The sequence below is a fragment of the Athene noctua genome, chromosome 4 (genome assembly GCF_965140245.1).
Source record: "Athene noctua chromosome 4, bAthNoc1.hap1.1, whole genome shotgun sequence".
NCBI classification, from domain to species: Eukaryota; Metazoa; Chordata; class Aves; order Strigiformes; family Strigidae; genus Athene; species Athene noctua.
This window is the reverse complement of record NC_134040.1, coordinates 26,316,465-26,340,554: the sequence shown is the minus strand read 5'-3', so window position 1 is coordinate 26,340,554 and position 24,090 is coordinate 26,316,465. Positions and strand designations below refer to the sequence as shown.

General features: G+C 40.9%; 1 protein-coding gene across 2 annotated transcripts; it reads left to right on the top strand.

Annotated features, from left to right (window-relative positions):
* The first annotated feature begins 3,338 nt into the window (after window positions 1-3,338).
* Window positions 3,339-23,821, top strand: UGDH (UDP-glucose 6-dehydrogenase). Of its 2 annotated transcripts, none has more exons than XM_074903807.1 (12): window positions 3,339-3,346; window positions 7,675-7,843; window positions 10,663-10,764; window positions 12,090-12,290; window positions 12,376-12,573; window positions 13,018-13,165; window positions 14,341-14,435; window positions 17,436-17,566; window positions 18,277-18,410; window positions 19,522-19,613; window positions 19,695-19,805; window positions 22,570-23,821. In XM_074903807.1, exons 1-12 carry the CDS (start codon window positions 3,339-3,341, stop codon window positions 22,678-22,680), a joined length of 1,500 nt encoding a protein of 499 aa, XP_074759908.1. In that variant the 3' UTR covers window positions 22,681-23,821. The 2 variants fall into 2 exon arrangements, with proteins under 2 accessions (XP_074759908.1, XP_074759907.1); XM_074903806.1 differs by lacking the exon at window positions 3,339-3,346 and adding an exon at window positions 6,742-6,916.
* The last annotated feature ends 269 nt before the right edge of the window (window positions 23,822-24,090 follow it).

Sequence of the window (24,090 nt, the reverse complement as noted above, 5' to 3'; positions counted from 1 at the left end):
TCAATCTTTTTGCTTGTATGGAAAGTGATATTATAAAATATTTTATACAATGTAAACTGAAAATACAGCACTAATTTTGAATCAGATCACAGCTAGCAAGCTTTAAAAAAATCTTTGGATTTATGGGTTATGTTATTACATCCTCCAAGCTATTGATTAAACAGATTAATAATTTCTGTGACTATGTAGTTTTCAGACATACCTGTTTTCAAATTCTTGAAGATTATTAATTTATTCTAGTGCAAAAAATACCCTTAAAATGTAAGACAAAATATTAAAGCTGAGAGAATATGTTTCCTAAGCAGACCAACAAAAAAAACCCACCATTGTACAACATTTTGAAGGTCACAGCCATTGCTTTGACATAAAAAGTAAATCTTAGAAAAGGTGTAGGAGCTCGGTTTAGAGCAGAACTTGTAGACGAACTGATAAATGATAAACTGAATATGACTAGCAAGAAAATGATCCACAGAAGCCCCCACAAGACTGGACACTAACCTAAGCATTGCATGTAACACATCAAAATCTGCTTTGTATTTGTAGCGATGTGAGTAAAAATATGATTCCTTCAGCTCTCCTATTGATTTCATGCAGCCTTGTTTTTTCCATCCTCAGTTTCATGTAAATGAAATAGAAAATCCAAATAATCATTTTCCCAATTCATCAAATATTAGCTCAATAATTTGAATCACAAGTGCATCTTGTCTTTGACACCCCTTCTGGCTATATGCTTCTGTTGGGCTTCGGTATATACAGGGAAGAGATTAAGCCAAATTTGCTTTCAGCTATACTGTAACAGTGGATCAAATCTTCACCTTATTTTATGTGAACAACTGTTAAAGCAATGGGACAACTCAGCCGAGTAAAACCCTTCAATGAAGTCATGCTACAAGACAATTTCTCCCCAATGGGGCTGTGATGAAAAGCAGTGCCTTATCTGGCTGTTCATAATTCCATTGCATTAGTTTCAGCATTTAAGGCTTCCTTACTGTTTTAGTGAAATGGCTGTTAAGCCTGAAATGACCCTCCTGTTGGGAGATTCAGTATGCTCCGTGTTCAGAAAAGCAATGCTGCTGCCCACAGCACTGCTTCTGAAGGAACAGCTTTCATGTCTGGTGTAACGTGTGTGGTTTCCAGAACATTAGAAGCGAAAAAAAAACCCACGCTATTTATTAAACAATAGATAAGGCTGTCAAATGTAATCATGCCTAGGAGGAAGTGTGAATAATTTCTGTGTATACTGATTTAAATAATCTAATTAGACCAAGGTCATACACTGGAAAACGAAACATTGTCGTGCAGGAACTAAAAGAATAGGGTTTGAGCGGACATTCTTATCAGAGTTTTCAGGGTGGCCTTCCTCTGATTTTTTAAACATTGTTTTAAACCTGCACAGCTTTTGGTTTTTATTTATATTGCAATATTGTCCACAAGTCCAGCTGAATTATTGTCCAGATGTTCTGGGCCCTATACAAACAGGCACATTGCCCTGACCAGAAATTCACTGTATTCGGGGACAGATTTTACCAATAATTTCAGTTTGGGGTGCTGGTTGTCACTAACAAAAATATTGTATAGATTAATCATAAACTGTTTGGGCAAACTGTCAGATCAAACAGCAAAGCCGAAGTTCTAGTGAGCTGGAGAGGTGGAGGTTGAGGAGAGGGTGTAAGTAGAGATGTCCCAGGTGGAAAATGTCTCTGGTAACAACTTGTAACATTGGCTCTGTGTGGTTAACTGTTATGGTTGGCTCAGAGCACACATAGGAGCTCAGGCACTCAGCTGCCTGTGTTCAAAACTGGCATAGGGCTTGCTTTATGCAGCTGTTGGAGCCTTTTCCAGAGGAACACGCATGCCCAGTCCCACACGTCCCTGTGTAATCTCTTTAGCTGCATCTCCTTCCTCCTCTTAGCATTGTAAAATACAAAGCACGGATTCAAACACTGATCCAACTGGTCTGCAGGCAAGTCTTCTGGGCACTTTTGTGCCTCAGCCTGGGACTGTTGCCGAGTAGCTCAGATTTCCCCGTTACATGTGGGGTTGCCTCCTGGTTGTGCTGTGTCAAAAGCTAAAGAAATGCTTGACAGATGATGGTGGTTGTTGAATCTGTGTCAGATGTCAGTATCACAAACTGATTACACAAACACTGCTCCTTTAGTTAATGATCAGCTAAATCTGGTGGGGGATTAGTCTGACATTAAACACTCCCTAGATATGATACAAAACATCTTTCATATCAAGGGTTCCTTACTGGCTTTTCCTCTTACGTACAACATCAGGGTGCCATGTGAACCACGTACTCACTTGCTCTTTCTTTCCTTCCCTCCTCTTCCCTTCATCCCCCAAATCCTACATAAATCATGATTTCTCCCTTGCATAATGGAACAGCTTGTACATGACAGGTGACAAGTGCCCCCTCCACCCACCTTTGGCATTCAGATCACCCTTCGCTCAGTGGTTTCTGCAAAGGCAGAGATGTGGCTTCAAGCCCACTCCCCTGTTAGCACACAGAGAGGAGAACGTAGGATCCAATCTCATACTGGTACACTCTCTAGCCATTAAATTAAAAATACATTAACTATTTTCCTGGGCCAAGATTTTTGAATGAAGCAGTCTTAAATCTTTGGACTGCATGCCGCTTGATCCTGCTAGTGCTAGCTTTTGCCTGAGCACACATTAAAGGTCAGGTCTATGAGAGCATATAGCAAAGGGATTGCTCATTTTCAGGACCAGATCACGTTTAGATGAGACAGGTAACTGAACTGCTCAGGCCAGATTAGACTGAGGCAGAAGATGTACCTTTAGGTACCTGAGGAAATACATTGTTGAAACTTCAGTATTGTTTGATTTTATGTACCTTTTGGAGTCCATCCCTTAAGACTAGGTTATTGACGAGATTATAAACTTGGTCCTACATGTATCTGTAGCCTAAAATTTGCAAGTATCTCTAAACACACCTATTCTCCTTAAGCAGGTGTGTATAAATTATGATAATCACCCTTCTTGGACTTGGATGCTTACATGAATTACAGTTCAGGCTGTTTAATATCAGGGTCTGAAAAGACAATCTTCTAGCAGGATGCGTACGTGAGCAGTGCTCTCCGTAGTACGGATTACTTAAATTATTATGCAAATGAAAATCTTTAAAATGTAAAATCCTGGATGAATGGAACAGTGACTCATTAGTCCTACCAGCAACCTTCTCAATTTTCATTCTAAAATAACACACATAGGAATTTACCTTAAAAAAACGAATGCTGAGATGAACCCTATAGGAAGACTTCTGACCCAGTCGGCAACACATGAAACTTAGTTTGGTGAGTGGCAATTCTTCACTGATGCTGTTGTTTAACTGAACGGGTGCCCTGCTAAGATAACTTTCAGCAACCAGTTAGGGGGGTATTTTAATTAAAATCTTGCATGATATACATATTAAGCTTATAAATTATAAAGCCAAACTGGACTACTATGAACATCTTTTCTGACATCCATAGGATTTGCACTATTTTTTTTTTCACTAGAAAATATCTTTTAGAAAAACTTCCCAGAGGTGGACCATCTCTGAATTCATTTCAGTAGTTACTTATCTTCACTATTAGGAAACAAGCCTTGAATCTGAATCTCTTGAGTTTAAATTTTTATACATTATAGTTTGTTAATTTGAAGGGACAATTATCAATTTTCTGTTCACGCAAGAAATGAGCACTGCAAACCTCTATTTCACGCACTGATTTTTTCCTGATTTTTAGGAATTGTCTCCCAGAAACATTCATGGCCCCGAGTTAGATACTCAAATTCCCCATACAGTGAGAAGGAAAGGCTGTCTCAGAGTGAGGTCTAGGCTATCCAGTATGATGGAAGAGGGATCCATCCAATCAACTGGCAATGTTAAAGAAAAATATACACCTGAAATCCCACTCTTCATGTTATTTAAGTTACTGACACTACACTGCAAAAGGATTCACAGCCTACACTAAGCCTTCAAAAAAATGGAGCAGAACTCACACTTTTATTTAAAAAGTGGCCAGCAGTGGCCCAGCCTCATCTGCTTTGTAGCATCTCAGGGCTGTGTCTGCCAAGCAGCGTGCTTCAGGAGGTTTAATGATATGCCCTGAAGCCTTATAATAAGCTGTATTGCCTCTGTGCAGTGTTGTAAAAAATTCTATGTACTGGTAAACGATGGGTCTGCCTGAGCAGAAAAATGAAGAAAACCCCACTCAGTATTTCAGAATTTATTGTGTAATGAGAGGGGAGACCCAAGCTCCCTGCCCTTTTCATTGCTGTGACTTTGAGCCCTACATTTTTCCACTGCCAGCAGTGCCCTCACCACCAGAGTGTAGGCTACAGGGAAACAAAAGCAACCCTCGTCATCCTTTCTGGGAAAGTTGTGCAGTTCTGCAAGAGATAATTCAAGATCCACATCCCAGGTAGGGGGTGTGACAGTGTAGTCTATCAATGAAAGCCCTTTGCTAAGAGAAAAGAGACTGGGATCCACTGCCTGCTGTGAGGACTGTTCAGACATTTGAAGTATCTCTCAAGTCATAGACTGCAACCCAGACCTTTCTCAACCCAGGAAACGGCCGTGATTACCAGACCCCAAAAATACTCCCTTTCAAGCTCCTTGGCAAACAAGTATAGTTGCAGGTGGAGAATTAGATCCCCACATTTCTTTATAACCCACCAGGTGCAGCACTCTCCCCAGATACATATGCCTGAATCTCCAGCCAAGGAAGGCTCTGAAGCTCCTGCGCTCATTTTTAGCAAAAGCACTAATTAGGACGTATTAGCTGAGTCTAATGAACTAACTACCCATACATACAGCAATAAGCAGAGGGAACTATGTAGCCTTGCACACAGCAGCCACCACTTCTCTTTAGAAATCCACTCCTTGTTTGTCAGGCAGACATTGAGCACACTTACCATACTAACACCCTTGGGGGACCATGTGAAGGATCTGAAGTGGATTTGGCCTTGCCAACATAGCAACAGGCATGTACAGAGGGACCATATGTATGCATCTAGAGCTATTCTGAGACCTGAGGAGACAGACAGGGGTTTTCAAGATGATGATATAGGTAAGACTGACTTGTCAGTGAGAGCTCACTGAGCTTGTTTTTCTTTCCCTAGGCTTCCCTGGAAAAAAGGATGTGTTCAAAATTGAGACATCTGTGCAAATTAGCAATGAGACAAGGCATTACTGTTTTTACTTCAGGATAAACACAGTGAACCCTGCACATTCGGCAGGCAGTTCTTTGGCTAACCGCACTGACTCTGCTAGGATCCTGCACTGAGATTGCAAACATCAGCAGGCTCTTTCAGTAGAAACACACATTTTGTAGTACCATTTCTAAAGGACCGGTGAGTTACGGTATGTACTCACTTAAATAGGCACAGATTCTTCTAGAGAAATATCAGATTCTCCAGAGGAAATAGTAAAATAGAAAGCAGAAACAAAGATTCCAATTTTTTTATGTACTTCAACATCTACGGACAAAAATGCCATGTAAGAACAAAGCAATACTTTATTTGTATCATTAGCAAGGACACCATATATTATCTACCTAGTCTGGCAATATTTAACATCAAAACTGTAAACTGTTAGAAGCATAAATGGCTGCAGAATTTCAGATGGAGGAAAAAAAACCCTGGCTTCTAGAAGATGCCGCGTAAATGAACTTTAACGCACTGGAGAACACGGAAGATTTCTCACAATCTTCCTGCTCAGAAAGTCAGATGAAGTATATTACTAACACGTCATGTCTATACAAAAGGCAATAGTATCTGAGAACTTCAATACTGGGCAAGAGATCCCTGGGCAGTGCCCAGATCACAAGGGCAAGAGAGTGCAAACTCCTATTTCCTTGCTCTGACAATGTTTGCAATCTGGACTTTAAACTGTTATTTTGCTGTTACCTCCTCACATTTCTATTCACTTATCGTTGCTGAGACTGTGCTACACTACAGGAGGGAGAACGAACACTGAGTTTTGTTCTTTCACAGCAAGTGTAGCTGAAAGACCAAAAATTATTCACATGCATACTCGACTACCAATATTAATTTCTCTTATAGAAGCACCCCGAGGCAGAAGAGGGGAACAGTTCAGTGAGGATGCACCCCCTTACCCCACTGATGGCACATGACCGCCCCTGGGAGCCCAGGCCAAGCCAGAGAGGAGCACTCACTCCCCACTGCACCAGTCACTGTGGTCTCTGGGGACAAGACAGCCTGGGGACCCTTCCAGCGGCTCTCAGGGGAGGCCAGGCCACAGCCTAAACCCCTCTCCCAGAAAGAAGCAGTGAGAGGAGCGACCGGGCCAGTCACCATGTCACAAACCCACAAAATACGTGAAAGGGACCGAGGTGTAAAAACCCCCAACAGGCACACGGGGAAAGGGCCCCCACCCCAGGGCGACGAGTGCCCTCACAGGCACCGCTCTCCCTGCCCGGGGCTGAGGGAAGCCGCAGCGGCAGAGCCCGCCCAGGCCCGAGGCCAGGCCGCGCCGGCCCCAGCAGCGCCCGGGGACCCTGCGGCCCCTCAGCCCCCGGGCGGCTGCGGCGGCGGCGGCGGGGCCGGGCCGGGCCGGGCCTGCGCGGCCGCCAGCGGCGCCTGAGGTGTCCCGCGCCCATTCGCCGGCGGCGCGGAGGGGCGGGGCGGAGCGGAGCGGGGCGGGGCCGCGGCGGGGCGGGCGGGCTCCGCGCCGGTCTCCGCCCCCAGGGAAGGGAGGAGTCGGTCCGGCGCGGCCCCGCTCGGCGTGCCCGGGATGAAACAGCCGCCTCGGCCCCGCGGCGGCCCTTTAAATAGCCGCCGCCTCCTCTATTCCGCTCGTAGCGGAGCGTCGCCCTGAGCCCGCCGAGCATCCTCCTCGCGGCCCTCCGGCTCGAGCTGTGACGGCGGAGCAGGACCGCGCCCGCCCGCGGTGAGTCTCTAGGCTGCGGCTTTAATGTCGGCCGCGGCTCCCGCCGTTGCCTTCCCTGGGGGCTCCCCGGAGCGGGGGCGGCCTTTCCCGCCAGCTGTCGCCCCTCGGGGCGTGGGTCTGGGGGGCAGCCGGTCTCCGCCGCGGCGGGCGGGAACCTTTCGCCGGGCTTCCAGCGATGGAGCCCGCGAGGGTCTGTCCGAGCCGCCCGCGGGGGAAGCGGAGTCGGCTCCCGGCCCGCTCGTTCCACCGGGGAGGGGGCGGGAGCTGCGGCCTCCGCGCTGACGGCGCCTTTCTCGGCCGAGGGGCGCCGGGGACAGTGTAGGAGCCGGGCCCAGCCCGGGGGTCCCGGCCGAGCGTCGCCTGGCGCGGCTCTGCCCTCCGTGGGGCTGTGCCGGTCCCTCCCCCTGTGCGCTGCCTGCGGCGGTGCTTTCGGCTCCTGCCGCGGACTATCGTGGCATCGGCGGTCCCTCGGCCCGAGGGGGTGGTATTTACGCTGGCAGGCTTCACAGCGACCGCAGAAAGCGCTTCCTCAACGAGCTTTGAGCCGGCGCTCCTGGAGCGGGGCAGGCTCCAAAGCCTTCCCGGGCGGGCGGGAGGGAGGAACGGCAGCTCATTTCGAGAGATGAGCTGTGAGAAAATGTTTCTCTGTGGCAGCATGATAAAATCTCAAATCGTTAATTTTCTTATTTCTTTGAGTTGTTGGCCAGTATTTTCATCTATAACTCCATATTCTTGTCTTTCCTCCCTCCTCATACTAGAGCAATCATGTTTGAAATTAAGAAGATTTGCTGCATTGGTGCTGGTTATGTTGGTGGGCCAACCTGTAGTGTTATTGCACAGATGTGTCCCAATATCAAAGTTACTGTTGTGGATGTCAACGAGGCCAGAATCAATGCCTGGAATTCAGATACACTCCCAATCTATGAGGTAAACTTGTCTTGCTGTTGTCTCTTCTTCCAGCTAGTGTTGCATTTGCTTCCCTCCCACCACATGGCATTTCCACATGGCCCACTTCTGAAGCTTGATAAGTATAGCACAGTGATGTCCTTCAAAGAGAGTATTCTGGAACAGCTGCTTGTCAGTACTGCTCATTAAACCACATTTTTGAAATAACTTATTACATCTGGTGCAGGCAGGTATTAAAGGATTGTATATGAAGGACCTAGTAAGAAAAGAATGTTATTGTGTGTGTATATATAGTGAATTGTGCTAAATCATGCTGACTTTCCTTTGGGACCCAATTTAATCATAACATAGTCCTCTTAATTATGGATGTTACGTGTTGTGTTGTAGCACAATATGAATGTGTAATACTGAGTGGTAGGCCTTATTCCTGTGCTGAATACTACCAAAATCGAATCTGTGCTGCCCATCTTAACCATGTTGTAAGATGGGGACAGTTATGTTCCTAGTTGACTTGGACCATAAACCTCCAGTCTGGTCTGGGAAGACTAGGCCACATAAAAATTACTTTTAAATGTGTCACACTGTCACTCCTTCATTACAGAATCACTTTACTTTGAAAATATATAAAGCATTTTTTTATTTTGCTTCTCTTAGCATTTGTTATTTTTTATTCTTTTTCACCCTTAAAGAGGAGCTTTCTTTTTTTAATTTCATTCTTTCATGAGAGTTTTTTTTCTAGGTTTGATTTCTTTAATAGGAGTGAAAACTTATCTTCACTTGGCTCCCAAAGACAAGGCATGTTGCCTGGTACTAACAGTTACTATTTTGCTGTAAGAAGTCTTCTGAATCCTGCCTGTGCTGTAACAGTAATGCAGTTTTTTTCTCTTAAAACCAAACCTCCACTGTGACACTTCTAAGTGAAGATGAATAGACCTCCTTTGTCATACATATTCAAAGGGAAAATGTGTATAATGCTCAGATTAGCAGGTGAGACATGAATAAAGATCATGAAAACAAGGACTTTGTTTTCTATAAACACTTAGACTGAATGAGTTAAAGTAGAGCTAGTCTTGGCATGTTTGAAAAAAACAAAACAAACCCAAACTCAAAACATCTGTTTCCTGGAATGGTGTACAAAGAATGTACAAAAACTGCCAAGAATTAGTTCAGACAGTTGCAAATTTGAGTCATTGCACAGTGAGGTTTTTTGTATTTTTTGTTTTGGGTATTTTATTTCCAGTGTCAGAAACTGAAAGTGGGCTGCCTTTCTATTTACCTCCCAGTAAGACCATAGTTTGAACATTTGATGGGTTGTAACACATGCTATTCTGCCTGTGCTGACCTTTGTTTTCCCTTTAAGTAGGTATTTGTTGTTAAGTGACACAGCAAAAACATCTTGTGTAAGTGTGTATCTTCACTTCCCACTCCAGCAGGATGAGGAGGCAAATCAGGGAAAAAAAGTAAAACTTGTGGGTTTAGAATGGTTTAATCACTAAAATATAATAATTACAATAATAAAATATAATTTAATAAATAATCCATTTAAAAAAACCCATAAACCCCCAAGAAAAGACAAGTGATGCACAATGCAATTGCTCACCACCTGCTGACTTGATGCAGTGATCCACCCTCTGGCCAACTCCTCCCATGATGTTCTGTGGTATAGAATATCCCTTTAAGTAGTTTAGGTCAGCTGTCTTAGCTATGCTCCCTCCCAGCTTATTGTGCACCTCCTCACTAGCAAAGTATGGGAAACTGAAAAATCCTTAGTTTGGGATAAGCACTATATAGCAAAAACTAAAACACTGGTGTGTTACCAACATTATTCCCACTCTAGATCTAAACCACAGCACTGTACCAGCTACTAGGAATGAGGTTAACTGTATTCCAAATGAAATTGGGACAATAAAGTTACTGCTGTTTTTCCTCTCTCTCTCCTTCCAGCGGAACTTAGCTTTTCTGGTGCTTACTCAGATATCTCATGTCATGATAGGCATCTCTCAAGTTGGAGATTTGATTGCCAGGTTAAAGTGTGTAACTTCACTTTTCAAACAGAAAGTAAAGGCCTCTTTGTGGCAACTATATCATAGTTAAATTCTTTTGTAGGCCATTCTAATACATTGCTCATGGACACATGGCCTTCTCCTCTTGTCTGAGTGGAGGTGTTAAGTAAAGGAAAGGTGTTATGGCACAGTATGTGTTTCTGGAAAGAATGTCATCAAATTGTGCCTGTGATTCTTCTATACTGCAGGTGTTGTGCAATGATAAGTTCAGTCTTGTCCAGTGAGTGGTTGCCAAAAGGAGTGGTCTTCGTCTCCTGCGTGTCTCTGCTGTCTGTCTTTTACTGGATCTGGGCTTGCTAATTTGATAGAAGACTTTGTGGGGGTTTTTTTTGTGTGCTGAATCAGTTTTAGGTCTGACGTTGGTGAAATGGAATCTCTGAGGCAAAAGGAGAGTTGAGACTATCTCTTTTGTTTGCAGCTCAAGAAATATTGTAATTTCTTGAATCTGCTTAACATCGTTCTATGGGTATTTCTTTAATTGTTGTTCATGGTAATAGAATTGAGAAAATAACTGGAGCCTAAACTCTGGTTGTGCTAATAACAATTTGGTGTGGCTGGAAGTTTCAAGACAGCATTTTGAGTGTTTTGAATAAGAAAGGGCTTTATTTTTTTCAATTGTATATCTACAGAAGCTTTATATCTGTCAGACTGAAAACATGGTCCACAGAAGAAAAAAGTCTTTCTGTATCTGAAATGATATGCTCTTTGTTTGGGCGTGCAGTTCACTGTTCTTCTAACTGTGTTAAACTTAACTGCTTTTTTTTCTGCTTTTTTCAGCCCGGGTTAAAAGAAGTGGTAGAATCATGTCGAGGAAGAAACCTCTTCTTTTCCACCAGTATTGATGATGCCATTAGAGAAGCTGATCTTGTATTTATTTCTGTAAGTTTAGGGGCAGAAGATGGTTGTGTGTGTCTGTCTGTAGGGTTTTTTTTCTTTATCATTATGTTGCTCATACTAGGAAAAGGCCTCTGTTTTGTCATATAGATTCAGTTAGCAATGTCATGTCACTGTGTCACAGTTTTCTCCTTGTCTTTCTCTTTACTGTGGGAAAAGTGTTCAGTAAGGTTTTTATTTTTAACTTAAAGCCAGTAGAATGTTTGACAAATGAACAGGCTCTAAGTCAAAACGATAACGTTGATATTTAGCTTGGTTATATGTATGTGGTCTTAGAGCAGAATACAGTGCAGGTCTGTCATTGCCGTGCACTACTGAAATCTATGGGACTTCAATAATATTGATACAGCTCCTAGATAGGGGTGCAAAGTCATATACTGATTATTGGGTTACAAAGATGATGTTTCTAGAAGCTTTTAAAAAAACCAGTGTATTAATGGAAGATGGACTGACTTTAATGTTTTGTAGCTTTACTATACATAAAGTGTGACCTTTTATAATCTAGAATTTTGTTGCTAATGCAGAATCTAAAACAACCGATTGCTGTTCATCTTGGTAGGCCACAGTTGAGGGTTTTTTTACTTAAGTCCTCTTTTCTTGAGAGCTTCTCTCTGTTAGGGCACCTCAGCACAGAGCTCTCTTTCTGATAGTATTTTTCTCTGTTCATTAATTCTAAAATGAATGCTACTTGGCTGGATGACTGCCACTAATACAGCCCATATATTGCCTCCTGTCCTTGACTTAAAACATGCTGTTGTGTTTTACATGTTGCCATTTCTTCTTTAAGTTTGTAATGAAAGGGACCCTCTGTCTTAATCTAAATGACGTGTTTTCCCTCATGTTGCCTTTTCTGTGTACTTCAGTATAGCAGTGTTCATCAGCTCTACGCTTAGGTTTCACTGCAAAGTGGGTTTAAACTGTAACTGCCTCACTAGCTGCAAGATTCTTACATGAATTTTCCCACTCCTAATGTGGGACAGGAAACAAAAGATGGCTGGCTGCAATTGTGAAGAAATTAATGGTGTTTCCAGAATAGGACTAAGTTTCACCAAAGACTGCAGAGCTGCTATGAATTGCTCTTGTTTTAAATTCTATTTGAATAGAGGCCAATGAGCTTGCTTTAGAAGACAAAATGAGTAATTGAGAAAGCTAATAGCTGTTCATGTGATATGGTAACTAGAATAATTCTGGGGTAGAAGCAAGCTGGACTCTGGGAAGGACAATGTCTGTCATTCTTAACGATTTCACCTTGTCAGTACCTCTTGTATAAGAGACTGTAACATTTCTTCTCCCTCCATGTCTTTAACTAGGTTAACACTCCAACAAAGACCTACGGGATGGGAAAAGGCCGAGCAGCTGATCTGAAATACATTGAAGCTTGTGCTAGACGAATTGTACAAAATTCAAACGGCTATAAAATTGTCACTGAGAAAAGCACAGTTCCAGTACGTGCTGCAGAGAGCATTCGTCGGATTTTTGATGCTAATACTAAGCCTAACTTGGATTTGCAGGTAAGCGTAATCTTTGAGTTGTATATTTAAAGGCTGGTTGTTGCTTTTGTCTTTTACCTGTTATTCTTTGTTTCTGTGCCTGTAGGTGTTGTCTAACCCAGAGTTCCTTGCGGAAGGAACAGCCATCAAGGATCTGAAGAACCCAGACAGGGTGCTTATCGGTGGAGATGATTCTCCAGAGGGACAGAAAGCTGTCCGTGCTCTTTGTGCTGTTTATGAACACTGGGTGCCCAAAGAAAAAATCCTCACAACCAATACCTGGTCATCAGAACTTTCTAAACTGGTTAGTATTACTCACTGCTGTTGTCTGCAATGAGCAAAGGGTGTGAGACAAAGTTCAGAAGCAGAAGTTCACTGACACTGAGTGATGCAACTAGGAAAGACAGATGGGGTTGGGAGGACCCACTATATATGTCAAAGGATATTCATCTTTTCCAATTACCTCAACTGAGCTAATTCTCACTTCTGCTGTGGTATTACTTAAACCTCCAGTGCTGCAGGAACTGGTTACCATCATAAAACAGTTCAAACTCTGCAAGTGAAGCATTACATTGTTTTGTTTAGATGCCATTAACTGTCATTTAGGGATTAAACTAGTTAAGTTACCATTTTGTGTCTCAACAGAATTACCCAGATGCTGAAGTAAACCTTCCAGTAGTACCTCCCTTTGGTCTGTGGGCATCTTGGTTTCTGGAAAAATCAAGTTCTCTTTACTATGTTTTCACAGGCAGCTAATGCTTTCCTTGCCCAAAGAATCAGCAGCATTAACTCAATCAGTGCTCTGTGTGAAGCTACAGGAGCAGATGTTGAAGAAGTAGCAAGAGCTATTGGAACAGACCAAAGAATTGGAAATAAGTTTCTCAAAGCCAGTGTTGGTACGCAAAAAATCCTTTTTTTTTTTTTTTTCCTGGGCTTCTGTTTAATAGTGCAGTAGATCTACTAGTAGTGTTTTGAAGTAAGTGATCTGATACTCTAAAATCTACAGCACAAGTGAGTGAAAATCTTGCTGTAAAGTACTAGCATAAGTCTTTTTTTCTGGTAAAATGTCTAGGGCTGAGGTTGCTCTAGACCCAGACAATCTTAAACTCAAGAGTTCAGAAAGCATGGCTTATCCTGCCTGGGACACTGGAAAGAAAAGCTGCTTTATTTTTCTGAAGCATCAGTGATAGTGCTCTCCAAGATGTTTTCCCAATTGTAACTGCTACAATTTTGTTTGGAGTTGCTGTCAGTGGCCTGAGGAAAAGGATGCCTCTAGGTCAGAATGTGTGATAGCAACTTCTAATTTGTAGGATGAATTCAGTTGTTTAGATTTACTAGAGAGTAACATGTGATAAAGTGGTGATCAGTACAACTTTCAAACTTCAGAACAAGAATAAAGTCTTATCTGTATACTTACAGTCTTCATGCTAGAAAGTGTGAGTTTAAAATAACCTTTTTAAATATAACCTCCCCTAGAGTCCATGCAGGAGTGAAAAGTAGATAACAAATACATTACCAAAATTCCTATTATGTGGTTATAATTCCTTGTACAATGTGTTTCCTTCTGGGACTTGACTCAGCAAAGTTCTAGGGGTCAAGGATCCCTCTATTAATTGTCTTGGTTCTCCCTTAGTCAGCTGTGGTGATCTTTGGTTCTTGTCAATTATTATCCATTTGTGAGTGGGGGAGGAAAGAACCTAATCTTAACATACTTGTTCTGAGAAATATTAATCTAAATCTCTAGGTAGGGGGAGAGCAAACCCAGGGGTTTATCCACCCACTTGTAATAAAAAAAAAAAAAGGGGATATCTTATATATGTTTCCCTGAGACTGGGTTAAAGCTTCCATTGATTTAGTGGGACCTGAAGCAGATTTTAAGGTTTCTGTAACTGTCAGAGTAACTAGGTCCAGGAGCTGAATTTTGAGAGATCAAGGCTTTCATTTGCTAGCATTGAAATACTAGGAAAAATTATAATGCTGACTATATCAATGATTGCCAAAAACTACTTGACTCCAAAGATTGGGTTATAATAGTACCTTAGTCACCTGTAAAATAACCATTTTCTTTCAGGGTTTGGAGGTAGCTGTTTTCAGAAAGATGTCTTGAATCTAGTGTACCTCTGTGAGGCACTAAACTTACCTGAAGTAGCTCGCTACTGGCAACAGGTACACGTTCTTTACTATTTTTTTTTGAGGGGGTGTTGTTTCTTCAGCGTTCAGCTTTCAGGCATTGAGCTTTTGAGCATTGTCCACAGATAGTCTGTGTCTCAGCTTTAAGGGGCAGATACCTTTAGTGTTGATCATAGGGCCTTCAGCCTAACACTGGCATTTGATGCTCATATGTGCTTTGGCTTTTTTGAGATGAATTAAATTGTGTGGATCAAATGGATTGGGAAGTTGTCTAGAAGTAACAGTAGAAAATGTGAAGTAAAGCATGTCTGGACTCCTGTCATCTTCTTGCACTTGATTATCTCTGTCCACTTTGAATTCAGATCTTATGGTCTTTTCCTCAGGGTCTGCTTTTACAGTTGCTTTTCTGAAAGAACTCAGCAGAACTTGCTCTTCTCTTAATTAAATGTGGTTGCTACTGTTTGCTGGTTAATGTTAGGAATAGTGGGGAAGATGTAAACGCTCTCAAGCCTAACACCAATCCAGCAATACCAGGATGCTCAGTCTATACTAGCAAGTGTTTCCCTATTAGCCAGTGAAAGCACCTCACCCCTCTTCTCAGTCCTGACTGAGGAAGCAGCTTTGACATATTGTGGTATGGTCAAATGAAAAGCTTTGGTTTATTGACCTGATTTAGGCTGTGTTGATCAAATGCAAGGCTGCCTAGAATACCAAGCACATGATTTGCTTACCTTATTAGCAGTTTTCCTTTTTTTTAATTGTACTTTTGGATAGCCTTTTTTCCCCTTACTTTTCTCCATGCCAATCTTGCTGCCAAATAAACAACCTGCCCGTAATTACTTTTTCAACATTGGTCAGTTGTGCCACATCCATACTGAAGTCCAGTATTTCTTCTACCGTTACCTAGGTCATCATGGCCACATGGTACTGTTGATGGAGTTACTTAGTCTCCGATGGCTTCAGAAGGTTCTATTCCCCAAAAGGTCCCTAATACTTCCTTCCAATTGTCTGAAGCTTGGCCGGATCTCACTCATAATTCCCCCATAACCATGACTTTTGTCAGCTTCTTACATTATCTATGATGTCCAGTGCCTTTCTACATCCTGTTTAGATAGTTTAATCTCCAGCCAGGGGCTAGTTGGCAGCCTAGTTACCTGCAACTATAACTCTTATATTAATTGCTTGGGACAGGGAAGACATGGGCTTTATGCTGTCTACCTCCTGAAGAGGTTCAGATTGATATCTTCCTTAAAAATGTACTTCATTAGGATAGTCTAGTCCATGGTGGAGAGGCTTACAATCCCATCAGTGAATAGAGACTAACGTACTGCATGAACCTTGTGCAAGCATCCAGGAGAGGTTTGGTTCAGTGTAGGACTTGGATGCATTGGAACAGTAGGAAAGAGATGGAGCCCTGTGTTCTGATACTTGCTTGAAGAACTACGGCTTTTACTCAGTATAAGAAGTAAGCAGACAACATACAATCTCTGAAGTGGCAGGAGCTGCAGGAACTAACCTACATCTTGAAAGAGATGAATTGGTTTGGCTTTGGTCCTTTGAGATTGCAACAGTCCTTCTCCAAATGCAACTTACTTTGGTATCCTGGCAACCCAAAAGCATAGGAACACTTATGGTTTGCTCTGTGGGGACGTGGTTTTTTTTAAATTAAAAAAAGCCCCCAAACTTGCATTGTTAATGTAAAACTGGTTTAAAGTGCTTTTAATGCTTTTATGTTCTCTTACTGTTTTAAGAGCAATTCTTTGCAGTGTTTCTATATGGCTTAAGCTGTAGACACATGGTAAGAACGGCTGCTGTAGAGTTAGGCTCAGGTAAAGTGCTATGCTCATGTAGTACAACATCTTACCTGCACCTTCTGCTTCCTCAGAGCACTGTCATCTAGCAGAGGTCTATCTGCCCCAGCCCACACTGGTCAAGTCATGTAATGCACACACATGTGCACCTCTTAGCAACTGTGTGAACCCTTCTTTGTGGCCTGAGCACTGCGGTGTCAGCAGCTCATCCTAGCACATGCACGTGGGAGACCTCAGATCACTCTTGAGCACAGGATGCAAACTCTGGAGGATATGCTGATCATAGCAGCCCCAGAATCCTTTTATTCTCTCTGGCCTTTAGACAGGACAGGGCTCTCATACTGAAATCTTCATTACTTGAAAACATACCTACAGAAAGAAGTGTGTCCCTCTTACCTTGTACACTGTTACCTTTGTTCCCCATCACCACCCTGTTGAATTGCATAAATCTCACTGCTTTTATTTCTTTTCCTCAAATCTGGTTCACCAGTATCCTTCTACTGTATAGTTTATACCTTATGTTTCATAGGCTGCTGCTGTTAATTCTTGTTTTGGGTTGAAAGTCTCAAAACCAAGATGGAAGTATAGTTCTTTCCAGTCCATGTTGACTAGGTGGGGGAACCTACCTTTCCTATTCTATGAGTGATCTAGTGCCCTCTGTATGTTAAGGGCTGGAGGAAGGTACAGGAACAGAGTGAGTGAACCCACTTTAATGTAATAAGAAAAGTGAGGCACTTAAAAATCTGGTTTAACTACACTAGTTCTGTGCATTGAAATCTGTTAGTGTGGATTAAAAATGCTAAAAATCTTCTTACAGTGTTATACATGGCATGTAAGGAAGTGCAGGTTTGGCAATGGGATGTCCATGTGATGTCAGTTGTTCCTAACGCTAAAATTGCTTTAATGTTTCTGCCTAGAATACAAGAAGTTGTAAATTTTTAAAAAAAGGCAATCTGAGAAAATCCTAGCCTTTGAAGTAAATAATGCATGATGGTATGTGTGTATATGCATCTACAGTCACTGTTTAAAATAGGGTTTGTCTCAGAATTTGATAGATTAACTAAATTTACCTTTAGATTACTTATGATAAAGAGTAAAAACATTGGATCTCTCTTTTAAGCCTCTGTTAAACTTATGTGTGGGTAGCTTAGCTTGATTGTTAATAGAATCTGTCCATCGTTTAAAATGGATGCCTTCTGTACCATCATGTTTCATATAATTTCAGGTAATAGACATGAATGATTATCAGAGAAGAAGATTTGCTTCCCGCATTATTGACAGCTTGTTCAATACTGTCACTGATAAGAAGATTGCTATTTTAGGGTTTGCATTCAAAAAGGATACTGGGGACACAAGGTAAGAAAGCGAATTCAGTTCACTAGTGAGGATTCCCTGCACTCATCACCAGCTCTGCAGCTAAGCCCCCCCAGTTGAATTGCATTAATAAAAATAGATCAGATATGGTATCCTTAACCTCTTAGGCTAATCCTTGTTACAAACCAATTTATCATTTCTTAAATAGGTAAGACAATTGATTTTTGATCTCTACAGCATACCTCAATCATTCAGAAGTAGAGCAGATCATTCTAGTCCTTACTAACTTGCATAAGCAAAGATAGATTTTTGTCAGGGTCCTTCTGTTCTCCATAGAGAAGAATGCAAACATTTTTGCAACTGGTTCTAAATGGCTGTGTGGAGTCGAAGTTTTAACTTTGTTTCCCAAAGGTTGTTAATTCTTTTTTCCTGTGAAGCTCAAACTTGATACAACCCTCCAATTGCAGTTTGTGGGAAATGCTTATAAGCTTGATGCTGTGTTAATTATGGTCAATAGGAGTCCTGGGGCTTAGTATCTCTTGCATGATTCAGCAAGAGAGACGTAAGCTTGTTTTTCATACTACTGTCCTTGGTGTCCCTCAAGATTTCAAGTTTTCTGGTGTGGATTACCACTACGATGTTTAATATAAAACTGATATAAAAGCTCTGGCACTGCATATCATGACACTTGAAGACTTCCATTACTTAGAACATGCCACCTGGTTCTTTAACTGATTGATTTACTTCCCTAGAGAGTCATCCAGTATCTACATTAGCAAGTATTTAATGGATGAAGGAGCAAAGCTCCATATCTATGATCCTAAAGTACCTAAGGAACAAATCATCTTGGATCTTTCACATCCAGGTGTCTCAGAAGATAACCAAGGTAAGAATGCTTGGGTAAAGTTTATTTCCCGCCTTCCCTCCCCACCCTATCATCAAAATACACAAGGTCTGTTTAAGTACTATACATTAATTTTCACATTTTCACCATGGCAATGATGTGCTGTTGATTACCCTGATTAGATTGTCATAGCTCAGAGGATTACTGTAACTCCTCCCCCTTTCCCCCCATATAGATAAATGCTAATTCTGGACTATTGTATATTTTTCTTATGAGAAATACTAATTTGAATACATGCAAAGAATTTTATCTCTGCATAATTAAAAGAAAGACAAAGAATGCCCAGAAGTAGAAGAGACTAGCATTGTTCTGTCAGCTCCTTTGTGTACTGAGTCCTATCTTGCCTTAGTTCTTGCCTTGCATATCTAAAGTAGAAATAAAGAAATAATTCTGCAATTCACTGTAGAGCATTCTCCCTTCCCCCATATCACTCCCAAATTAATTTGTTCCCTTAAATTCAAGAAGACTTTAAAGTAATCATATATGACTAGAAATTTCTTTGGGAGAGGCAGGGGTTATTTTGGATTTTTTTTTTCTTACTGGGGAGGGGGAGTATGGAGATGATGGATGGATGGGGGAGAGGGACAGATCAGGCTTCTAGAAGTGAAGAGAATGGAGGAAAATGAGCAATGAATAGGTGAAGTGTTTATGTTATTGGGCAACTGCTGAGGCAGGCAGAGGATGAAGGCAGGTCCTGGTGAGCCATGTGTATCTTCTCTAGTGTGAACTGAGTGTTAAATAGGAATTGTGATCTGCTGCTTTTGTACAGGCAACGAGTGACCTTTGTGAGAGCTGGCATTTGAACACTCCATAGTAACTTGTAATTCTAGAGATGCTCTTTACTGTTTAAATCAAATTTGAATGCTTAACTTCAAACATTTAAGTGCTGACTATTCAGATGCCAGGTACAAGCTGCTTTCATTTAAATAAGTGAAATCAAAGTGACAAACGTCTTGATAGAAAACATCTCTGGGTCAGTGACTTGAAACTCCTTGTTTGTGTAGGGCAAGGAAGGAGACTTATTTGCCAGGAGTGCACCAGATTGATGCTAAAGATGTGTGCAGAATAAAACTTGGTTTTCCTTCTGTTACAGTGTCTCGGTTGGTCACTATCAGTAAAGATCCCTATGAAGCTTGTGATGGAGCTCATGCCCTTGTAATCTGCACTGAATGGGACATGTTTAAGGTAAATGTTATCTTCAATTTGAACTAAAGAAAAAAATAATAAATAAGTACCGTAACATTCTGCTTTAATTGCCCTTTACAGGAGTTGGATTATGAACGTATTCATAAGAAGATGCTGAAGCCTGCATTTATCTTTGATGGTAGGAGAGTTCTGGATGATCTTCACAATGAGCTACAAGTCATTGGCTTTCAGGTAATCAGCTGGGTGATGCTTATGTTTCTGTCCTTTTGCTCTCCTGCTTCTTGTGCTCTCTCCCTCCTCAATGACTGAGTAGCAAGAGAAAAAAAATCTTCTGGTGAGGATTTAAATCTAAACCCATCTGTACTTAAGTCTTTTAGCTAGTGCTGTCTTCCTCCATTACCTTACTATTTTCATAGGCTGATGCTCTGTTAGAATCCAAGCTATGTCAGACTATGCCATCAATGTTCAGCAGCATAAGTGTGCCTTAGAATCATACAATCATTTTGGTTGGAAAAGACCTTTAAGATCATCAAGTCCAACCATAAATCTAGCATCTCAATGCCATTTTGTCCTTCTTTGGACTGAGGAAATCATGCAGAGTTATGATAGATGTAAAAAACCTGCTGAATCTCACTCTTAAATTAATTCTCCAAAACTAGCACTTTCATGGTTTCCTCAAGTTCTTCAGTCTTTGCTGCTAGCAGCCAGCAGAAGGGCTGAGCTTAGCATTTGGTGTATGTTATAACCTCTGCTGCAGCCCCTACCTGGAAACTTATTTTAACACCACCAAACAAAAAAAGCAGCATTTGAAATTGACAGTACCAGGACAGCAAAACATACTTCCTTCAGAAGTAAATGTAAGCTGTAAACACCCTTTCTGCTCTTAACAAAAGACATAAGCAGGTTTACCTAAGGCATGAGACTTAAAGCCAGACAAGGTGTAATGCAGGTAACAAATGTGTATCAGCTAGTTCAATCCTCTACTTGGACAGACTATTAAGGGAAGTTTTGGACTCTTCTCCCTGAGGTCTTGCACAACAAGTCAGGCTGACATTGGAGATGAAAGCATTGCAGGCAAATATGTATCTGAAAATAAGTTAGTGAAATGATAAAGTGTTATATGGGAGGCTGGGGGAGATGATTGATTAGTTCTTTGTGATTGATTAATATCAGCCAGAAGATCAAAACAGTGGTGTTTGTTTACACCAAAGAGAGGACCCAGAAGCAAATGCTTAACTTAGCTAAGCATTTTGCTAAGCTAATAGCAAATTATATATCAAATTGTAACCAGTGTGATATTTCTCCTAAGAACTTACCTTCTTGAAGTTTGTGGCTTAAAAGACTTTTCAGATCAGAGACTGTACGTTTGTTTCATAGCTCTTGGATGATTTTTCTTCTATGAAATTCTAGTTGAATTTTAAACCAATTTGTGAATTTGCCATCTAAAATTCAGTTTGTCATAGAGGTGTATTATCTAGGTTTTTATCCAGAATATCAGGATATAGGGATTCAACGATTGAACCATATTCTCTGTATAAAATAATAAAAATTATTTTGTCTTAAATTCAATTTTGGAGCTTTCTATTTTTTAGGTCTCCAGTCTTTTTAACTGCCCTAGTTAAAAGTTGTTGCATGGACAGCCTGATGCCAATAGCAATTTCATTATATATGAGCCAAATCTATGAATTTGAACAGTTTTAATTTTTTTCTTAAACTAGAGTTTAAAGAACTTTAAACACACCTACCATTTCAATTATAACCGTTTCCACAGTAGAAACTTAATTCAGGAAATACGAACATGAAGCTCTAATTCTAAGTAAAATAACTTCTGATTTGAGAAAAAATCTGCTCAGGTCTCAAGTGGGGAAAGCAGAGTAAGGCTTGATTGAAGGGCTTGAAGCATTTCTAGCATAGACAGAATTTGACTAAGACAAAGATCACCAATTCTCTGAATAATCTGTTAGAAGCATCTCTGCCAGACACCATCAGAACAAAATCTATAAGCCATATCAGATGCATGTTTCAACTGTGTTTCATTCTGTGTACTCCTGAGTTCTGTGATTACTTGCATAATGGCTGTAGGCTTTCTCTCTTCGTATTTTTTCCCCTGCTTAAACTATACACTATTTACACTTTGTGAACAGGCTTGAATAAATTGATTTAACCAGTCAATTGGAGCTATTATGGGCAGATCTGGTATATACAGTGAACATGACTGTTTAAAAAACTCTTTTCAGAGTTAACTCAGATGTCTGTCTAGAATGTGTTCATTGCATTTCTGTTAAATTTAAAACAGTTGAAGTATCTTGACATTTGGTGCTTTGCATCTGACCTGTGCTACTTACTCAAGAGGAAAGCTACAGCTCTCCTTATTTACTGTTTGACTGAACTGTTTTGCTAGTTGATGTTTTGTCTTCTACAAGCACTGTCCTTGGTGATTTACATAAATCTGACCTAGAAATTAGGGGAACTTGTCTTGCCATTTGAATTTTGCAGTACCTGGCTTATGTGTGTGTTGGCTTTGTTACATGCCCTCTCTTACCTAGAGTTGGCTGCCTTTAGCCTTTCAGAGTTGTATCATTTCAAAAACAACCCGCTGCATCACGGAGGGGAAAAAGCCTCTTTTATCCTTATTTACTGGGTATAAATTTTTAGACAAAGGAGGCCGAACCCACATTTTATGGATACCCAGAAACATTTTATGATATTTGTGCTGATGGTCCTATGGAAGCTGGGGCACATGAATGTTCACATTGGTAAGATGCAGCTTTAAATAGGCAAAACAGGTACCTGTGAAAGGCTGTTTTTTAAAAAAGACTCCTTGCAACTCCAATCCCAGAAACTGTCCCAGGGCATACTGTGCTTTGTGGCTTGTGTAACTCTAGTGTTGGTGAAAGGTAGTCATGGTCCTGGATTTGATTTGCAGATGCCTCATAAACTGACATTATTATGTTAGCCTGTCACACTCATGTGCTAAATGTGTTTTCTCTTTCAGATTGAAACAATTGGAAAGAAGGTGTCAGCTAAAAGAATTCCTTTTGCTTCTTCATGTGAAATTCCCAAGTTCAGTCTGCAGGACCCACCTGTCAAAAAGCCTAGAGTATAATGTTTAATAGGTACTGAAGGAATTCTGTGGACCTTCTTAGGGATAATAACTGTAAGCCTATGCTTTTTTAAGGAAAGATATTTTTCATAATCTAAACCAATTTTACACTAGAAATGGTACCTGGTACATGTGAATTCAGTCTATTTTCAAATCTCTATTTTTATAGCAATTTTTTTTGTTACTCAAGATGGTACCAACCTGTTTTTAATAATGAATCATCTTTTAAGTGGAAAAGTTACCTTCAAACTGCAGATTTCTGCTTCCAGAAATGTTCCTAAACTGCACTTTAAATGTTTCAAGTGATATGAAAGCAAAAGGAATAGAAGTCTTTTTGCTTTTAGTCCAGTTATGGACAGTGATCAGGAACTTCAGTCTCACCAGTTTTTCATTTTCTTTGGGGGGGAATTCTTTGCCCAGTTAAATGCTTGCTCTAACTAGCATTGAAATCAAAAGGTAAGTTCTAAGCAAATTTGGTAGGATTTGGGTTGAGCCCTAAAATAGAGCTGGCTGCAACAATAATACCCCAATCCTGGTTGGGATCAGTTGGCACTGGTGCAGTCTAAACTGCATCTGTTGGGAGGCCAGATAGTTCTGCAGGCATCTATCATGTAATTAATGACAGTGGACTAGCAGCTATAAACTGATCCACTGGCAGGTCTTCACTTTTAATTCTTTGGTTGTCTTGCTTACATTCCATGTGCAGCCACGTAAATTATTGATCTAAACAGATTCCTGGGGTAAGTTTTTCCTGAGTTACAGCAATACAGCCCATCTTCAGCAGAGGAGCATTCTGCTTGTTTGAACATCAAATTTAAGCAAATTACCTTAATTTGGTGTCAGTCCAAGTAGAAAGCAAATACTAGCTTCAGAGCTACCTGATGGTTATCTTTTTCCTTCCTTTCTGCTTATGTACTTGATCTGAAAGCAGTTTTCTTAATGAATCTGGGAAAATGATTCTCTGCTGTTAAAAAAACGATTAAAAATAAGAATTCAGCCCCATGAGTTAGTCAGCTTGCTACCTCATTTAATTAGCAGGAATGAATACTTCTATGTTATCTTGATATTTTTGCCTTTATTACTTTATTTCTACTTGTTTTTATTTTCCATTGGCCAGTGCTATTAAAATCCTTGAGATGACTGAGTTTGTGTTTGGCTTGTTGAATGGGGTTGTGAAATGGAGGGGAGCATAGAGAAGGATGACCATGAACAGGTTTCAAACTAGAAGGCATAGATGTCTTAGCTGAATAATAGTACTGTTGGGATGTTAGAGAATTACCCAGTAAATAATCACATAATACCTTCTGAATTTATTCAACAGGTGTGCCTTCTAGTATGTATATCAATAGTTAAACAGAGCATAAATCAGTGTCATCTTGGTAATGAGTGCTATTATAACTATTTACCTGCAGA